Raw genomic sequence first — 7386 nt, 5'->3', positions numbered from 1 at the left:
CACCACAATTTCTGCTCAGACATAGATCCTCCTTTTAGATGTCCTCTCAAATTTCACTGACCTCTATGCTGAAAGATTGAGCTGCATACTGTGTCCGATAATGCACAAGTCTTCAGACCCAATGTTTATGTTGAGTTTTAAATAGCAGTGGTGTCACAGTTCAATAGCATTTAAGTAGCACATTTTTCTAAATTAATTCCTGGTCTTGTCTGAATTTCACATTTACTATCCATTTGTGGTCAGTGAAGCCACCAGTCTTGTGTAGGACGGAACTGCTTGGAGAAAAGGTTGTTTATGAATACAGATGTGTTAAATACAGATGGAATGAATTGTCATCATTGCACACATCTATGTCCAGGTTTTTTTTTTTTAGTACATTAAGAAATATTTTATCTATCATGTAGAGGCCTTCTTGACCGTTCAAGCCTTCTTGACTTGACAGATATTTTTTCTAGAAACTACCTATACCTTAACAAAGATCTTGAACAAATGAATCAGGATATGAAAATAAACCAAGCAAATTAGTAATGTCCTGTCCTTGTCCCTTCACAATGTTACTTGACTGACATGAATATGGGGCGAAGGTGTTGTTTCCACACAAGAAACAACACCTTGTGCTGGGGTTAGAAGTATAGTATATCTTTATTTCTCAACTGTACCAAATAAACACTTGTGTTTATTCCAAAACTGCTGTTTGGTTTTGTCTTTGATAATGGGCATCACATTTTGATGGATTACTAAAAGGGCATTCAGGAAAACTTGTCCATGAATGAATGAGTGTAATAAATCATTTTGTTCTCTATCAGTTACAAAAAAAACATTTTCTTTTTGTTATAATTTGTCCATAAAGTGCATTAATAAATCAACCACCTTTGATGCTGCCCCACCAATGAAAATTAACATTGAAATTCTCACTCTAATGGGAATCAAAATCTGCCATGCATTGGAGCAGAAGCTGATCTGAGATCTCCTCTGTGCTTCTTTCAACGTCCTCCAGAGCCTCTAAATAGGCCTGATCGTCCTGTCCGTCTCCCCAGGCTCCAGCTGCCTCTTCCTCTGGAGGGTCTGTGCTCTGTGGGGCTTGGTTTGGTGCCTGGCTGAGCTCAATGTTACCAGCATCATCCATTAAATACGCCTGGTCCTCCTCGTCCTGTCAGCAAACACAAAGACTCATTATTTCATGACGTGCAAAAGGCCACGCCTTTATTTGAGCGTAATATGAGATAGGTAAGATTCCTGGCAAATTGATTAAATAATTTTTCAGCTGACTTTTGCTCCCATCTAATCTTCAGAGCAGCCAGTCAGGACACTAGTGGAAAGGAAGTGAACTAACCATTGTCATGAGGTAGCTGACACAGATCTCCTGTGGCAGTGGGTAACCTGGTGGGACCGGAGAAATATTTAGTTCAGTCCAGTAATATTACCACCATACACACAGAGTGTACTTTAATATTTGAAATGTTTGAAAATGCAAAACAGTATGGCACCCCTTGTAGCCATTGCGTACTTGAGGATCTGAAGCTCTTGCAAGCAGGATCGTGACACTTCTGGTACCAGACTTCCTCTTTGAGATCCACAAGAATCCTGCAGAGGAGAATGAATCATCAAATTAAAGGATGGAGCCTCCACGTCGACCTCCAACTCCAAGACGGCTTATAGGACATGAACAACACGTACATGATGTTGTTGCTTTTATGGAACCTGCCCACATTTTCACACCAGCGGTATTTCGCGATGTCGTAGACGAGCAGTTGTTCGGAGACAAAGTAGTTCCATCGTCTTATGCCTGTTGAGGTAAACATGAGAGGCCTTGACTGTCCTGACATACACTGTTAAAATCAGTCTTTGGATAGTACACCCTTTAAAAGGATGGGTTATTTACAACTTATCTGTACATCTAATTTGGGAAAACATACACTTCTTAATACACTATGTTAATAGCAACATATCAGACACAAGATATATTGTGATCGACGGTTTGCTGAAAAGCAACAGAAATGGGTGTTGTCCTTAACTAGATGCACAAATGTGTTGAACATGACACATCCTTTGCGAGATCATAGCCTGTGATATCCAAGCACTTACTTCCTTGAACCCCGTCCTTTGTAACCACAGTTAGTACAAAGTTGTCCACATCTTGGTGAGGAGACGACAGGTAGCCACCCAATGAGTCTGTCAATATGGGATATGAAAATATATCACTTACTTAAAGCCAAAATGTTGATGTTGAAAAATATCATGGTAATAATAATATTGATAACATTCTATACTTCTAAAATTAATTATATGCAATATGAGTGTGCATGTAAACCATAGAGAGAAGCCTCTGTTCTTAATTCAGTTACCTGGAGTTGCTGTTGATCCTTGCTGACAATGAGGCGTCGTGGTTTTACATTCATTTGTGTCCAGGACGTCCCACATGAGAATTCTCTGACCCATGAAACTGGTGATATAAAGGAACAATATCTAATGCAGTGGCTTGATAAAGATAATGGTAACAGTACATATAAAACTGGGTGAGTGTGATCATTGTACCTCACGTTACAGATTAAAGAAGCCAAGAACAGGCTTTCCTCTGCGGAGATGCTCCTCTCAGGTTTGGCGATGAATTTGTTGTCCTCTGCCACAGTGAATGCAGCATTCTTTCCCAGTTTTGAGGACTTGTACAGGCGGAAATTTCTGTTCTTGGTGTAGACACCTGGTTTTGTAAATTGTAACCAATGTAATAAAAAATCCACAAGTACATCCTGGCAAGGTTTACACATACAACAATGCATAAAAGGGGAGCTGAAAGCAGTGAAGGAAAGAATTAACCAAAAGACTGACAAAAGTTGAAGGCTTCTCTTACCAAGATCAACAAAGAGAGATTCCTGCCCCTCCTTGTTTTTCACCAAAAGGAAGCTAAGGTCTCTCTCTTCCTGCCTCCGCCTCTTGGCCTGTGGGTTGTCAGTCGTCCCACCTTCCTCTGCTGGCCTCTCCATGGGAATAGCATGTGTTCTGCTGTCAGTACATCAGAGAGAAAAGTCATATAGAGCGATGACTGTAAGACAACGGTAAGACAATTTATTTTTATGACGCTGAAGAACGAACCGCTTTCCACTGTCCTCTGCCTCAGAGTTAACGTCAGCATCCATGTGACTTCCCCTTCTGGGTGAGCTCAGAACTGGCTGTAGAATTGCATGGATAAATCTACCTAAAGGAAAGGGCAGAAAGAATATTTGATTAAATCACATATGAAATTAAAATAATAAAGTTCAACATCAACAGTTTCTTAAACAATAATTCAATTTATCAAAAAGCTGCTTTCATGTTTTAAACATGAAAAGTAAAAAAAAAAAAAAAAAAAAATCAGCAGTCTTGTTTTGTAATATTATCTTCTATACCACTGGTTTTCAACATGGGGACCACCAGGGGTCCTTGAGGGAGTTCCAGGGGGTCTCCAGCAAATTGATGAATTGTTAAACTTCACCATTATTTCATTTACAAGAAGTTAACACAATTAGAGAATGTAAAAGAATGACTAATTTGATCATAGTTTAACTGTTATCTCTCTACCTACAATACAGACAGTTATGGAATTCTGGACAAAATCATATTAACAATAACAATATTCTCAGATTTGGGTCCCAGAGACAAAATCTCATCAAATGAGGGTCTGTGTACTAAATTAGGGGTCCTTGATATGAAAAAGGTTGAGAATCACTGTTCTATACAATGCATACCATACCAACATGTATGTTGTCTTTGAAAGCTGCATCTGGTAGAATGAAGATAAGATGGCGACTGAACTTCTCTTCTGTGCTGGAGTCCAGATTCAGGACATTCTTTGCAGAGCATTTAATCCCATAAACGTCCATCAGCTTTTCACAAACATACTGACAAGACACAACACAGAGACAAATGAAAAGTCAATGTACATCTTGTTTTGCAGTTTTTACAATTCTAACTATAGGATGAAGTCGGGGCAGAGCTTGCCTTTCATGCATATGGGTGCAAGCTATAACTGATCTCTGTCTACCCAACCATGTTATAGGTCTACTACCGCTGCTCCATAGAGAGTGTGCTGACATACTGTATCTCTGCATGGTATGCCAGCTGCTCAGCAGCGGACAGGAGAGCCCTTCAGAGGGTCATCAATACCACCCAGAAGATCATCGGCTGTTCCCTACCCTCTTTGGAGGACTTATTCAGCTCTCGGACCTGTTCTTTAGAGTTCCAAAACTAAAACAGCCAATCACACTGTGAATAGAAAGACCTATACACCATTATTTGTTGCAAATCAATCAGCTGTAGTTAAGATTTGCATTAAATGATGGTGTAAATATACTGTAGGTCTTTTTGGAACTCTGAAGAACTGGTCCCCACTGACTTCAGTTGTTTTGGAGAGGGCTGCTATGGAGTTGTGCTGGCAACCTCCCTGTGTGTTATATGGACAAACTTCACCTGTGTTTCAACTGGCATGAGGGGGAGTACATGATGACAGAATTTTAATTTTTGGGTGAACTATTCCTTTAAGAACAGCTTCTACCCCAGAGCCATACGAGAACTGAACACTGCCAAACACTGACACCGACTGTTTGGGACCGGTGTGACCACCAGTACTACAGTACTTGCAGTTACAGTTATAGAACACTGCACAGATGTTTACATTTTAACTGCACCTTTGTATGTATATATTCCCAACTGCACTACTTGTACATAGGGCCACTGCAATTCAGCAAACTTGCAATATCCTGAAGTGCAATATTTTAGCTGCTAATAACAAAATACCGTATTGTATTGTTTTATATCTTATTGTTTTATAGGTTACAGAAATATTTAGATTTTATTTATATATTTAGCACTCTTAATTAATTAGTTTAGCTTAAACTATTTTTAATTGCTGTTTGTTATGTGTGAATGCACCGTCAGGATTGACACTCAATTTCGTTGTACTCTGTGCAATAACAATAAAGGAATCTGATCTGATCTGATCTGAAAAGGGCAAACATGATAACTTATCAGTATACTAAAATTACATGCTACAGAAAATGCAGCACTAATTCCCAGTGACCTGTCAAAACAACATGAGTGTTTAGACGAAATTTGGTGTATTTATTTACCAATTCATATCAATAATGTCAGAGCAACATCAACATTTTTTTTCCAAATCTGCCATATTGCTCCAACCCTGCAAATTAATGTTTATAATTTGTCTGTGTGACTGTGTTGATAAAGGTTATAAGAGTGAATAAACAATGTAAAATAGCTGATGATTGTTCATAACATGCTCATTACCCATTTTCACCAATATTACTACATTTCAAGGGATTCTTTACATTGTTGGACCCATTAAAATTCCTCTTTAAAAGCGCAAATACAAAGTACACCTGTTGTGAATGATGTTGCAAATATGTAGCCTACCTGGATAAGAGAGGACACCATTGTTTTCCCATCCAGTCCTTTGTTGGAGGGCCTGTGAAACTCCAAGTCAAAATAAAGCTTACATACAGCCCCCTCTGGAATCACCTCATAGCAATGCATCAAGGAACGTGGGTAAGTCCTGAGGAAACGAGGGGTCAGATCATCATCACCATTTTTCCAAAACACAAAAGTAGATGCTCCTAATTATGCACGGCAGCCCTAAAACATACCTGTAGTAATGCCACAGCTCATTGTAACTGGTGACCAAATAGATCCTTTGACCCTGGGCAGCCTGTTCTTTTTCAAGCGCAAAAACATGCACAGGCTAGGAAATGAATGGCACAAACGTCAGCACATTTCTTCACACACAGGATGAAGGAAAGTCTGCGGTACACACTGATGAGATAGACCAGCATCAACAAAGCCTCGCGTACCTCTTTGCAACTCTGAGCGAAGCTGATAGCCATACTCTGACGGGGGAAGAGCTTCCAGACGGAGGAGGGCTGGCTTGGCCACAGTCGAGGTTTGTAGCGTGTGGCCAGAGGACTCTGCTGGAAGGACTGGGCCAGCTGCTCCACCTGCTTCAGTCGGTCCCCCCACTTCCTCATCCTCAGCTGCTTACTAACCCACTCAGTGTGATACTTAATTCATCCCACCTCCACAGGGAGGTCAGAGGTCAGGGTCAGCCACAAAGTAGCACTAGTAGCTAGTAGGGATTCAGTGTCTTGCTCAAGGGCACTTGAGTAAACCTGGGGGAGTCTCCCTGCACACTGGCTCACCCTGCTGCCCTAAATGTCACCCTTCAAGGCTCTGACCTAAAGATTTCAACTTGGTGTAGCCTATTTATGTTGCTGACTGATCACATTTACAGCAAAGAAAAAAAAAGCTGTGTTGCTGAAATAATTTCCTGTAATTCCTGGTGAATGCTCGTGAAATTCTGTTCTGTTACAAAAGCATTTGTAGATAAAAGGTTAAGAAATAACTAACATTACCTGATTAAGTGTAGCCCTAGTCTGAACAAATGTGTTTATGTACTGAAGACGGCTTGTTCATAAAACTTGAGTGTCAATGCTAATTTAGGCAGCAATAGTAGCTAGACTTTATACAGTGTCCGTTAGTTTCACAGGTAAAACTGTCTAAAATATAGGCAATGTAACATTTCTGACCCATTAATACATCGGGTCCATGCTAAATAATCCAGTCACCGTAGCTATTATTAAAGTTACTCACTCAATTTCAAGAGTTTAAAATCGATGCAAGCGGTTTACAGCACAGTACAACACAGACAAACTAAACTGCAGTCTCAGGACCCCGTTTCGCGCGTCTTTGACCGAGACTACCGTGTCCGGTCTGCTGTCTGTACGTAAACCAGGTTTTAAGTACAACAGCCAGTGTCACTACTTAGGTCTGACATACAGAATAGCATCGTGTAGTCTAATAACACAAAACTGGAGGGAACTTCAAAAGTGCAGGCAGCGGTCTGTATTAGTGTCAAGTTAGCAACAATAAGACTTCCGGCTGTTATTTCCAAAATAAAAGCCGAACGTTGCAAATGACAAATGTTGCAAGGTTTATAGAGTAATACAGGGTACCAAATGAGAGGAAAGAATAATATGCATGTAGCAAATGGCAGTAAATGAAAATATATATATATTTTTGTTTTGTTTTGTTTTTTATTTATAGGACTGATAAAACACCAAACATGTACCAGGCAGCTACTATCACACAAAATGTAATCTATATCTAGTAGCATCACAATTCCTATTTGCTAAGCCTATCTATTATAAATTAATATACTAGATGCCAAATTATATAGCCACTTTTAACTTTTTTAAGGTGGCCATCCTTTTACATTAGGCTATCTTGTACATGTTTTGTGCTTGAGTCATTAATCAAGTCATTAATTCATTAATTTTTTTTTTTTTAGGCTTATGATCCTTATTAAGAACAATGCAAATGCGCTTTGCACATTGTCATTTTTCT

The 7386-nt window shown here is 39.6% G+C and overlaps 1 protein-coding gene across 1 annotated transcript; it reads right to left on the bottom strand.

Moving 5' to 3' along the window:
• Nucleotides 1–916: 916 nt before the first annotated feature.
• Nucleotides 917–6853, bottom strand: primpol (primase and polymerase (DNA-directed)). Its single transcript, XM_071526295.1, has 13 exons — nt 5838–6853; nt 5634–5728; nt 5404–5542; nt 3728–3875; nt 3091–3193; nt 2849–3000; nt 2536–2698; nt 2346–2443; nt 2086–2172; nt 1678–1786; nt 1508–1584; nt 1334–1380; nt 917–1150 (listed from the first exon to the last, which is right to left on the bottom strand). The coding sequence occupies exons 1-13, from the start codon at nt 6009–6011 to the stop codon at nt 917–919; spliced, it is 1626 nt and encodes a 541-aa protein (XP_071382396.1). The 5' UTR covers nt 6012–6853.
• Nucleotides 6854–7386: the final 533 nt, after the last annotated feature.

This window comes from Centroberyx affinis, unplaced genomic scaffold (genome assembly GCF_046629955.1).
Source record: "Centroberyx affinis isolate AG114_WGS23_722 - 3 ecotype Tasmania unplaced genomic scaffold, CSIRO-AGI_Caff_v1 ptg001396l_1, whole genome shotgun sequence".
Classification (NCBI taxonomy): domain Eukaryota; kingdom Metazoa; phylum Chordata; class Actinopteri; order Beryciformes; family Berycidae; genus Centroberyx; species Centroberyx affinis.
This window is presented reverse-complemented; position numbering and strand designations above follow the sequence as displayed.

What these genes read in the sequence shown, in the direction of transcription:
- primpol (XM_071526295.1), bottom strand. Translation starts at nt 6,011, where the DNA reads ATGAGGAAGTGGGGGGACCGACTGAAGCAGGTGGAGCAGCTGGCCCAG. An exon ending in TCGCTCAGAGTTGCAAAGAG is followed by an intron (nt 5,729 to 5,837) that starts GTACGCGAGGCT and finishes TTCATTTCCTAG; the next exon opens with CCTGTGCATGTTTTTGCGCT. An exon ending in CAAAGACAACATACATGTTG is followed by an intron (nt 3,194 to 3,727) that starts GTATGGTATGCA and finishes CCTTTCCTTTAG; the next exon opens with GTAGATTTATCCATGCAATT.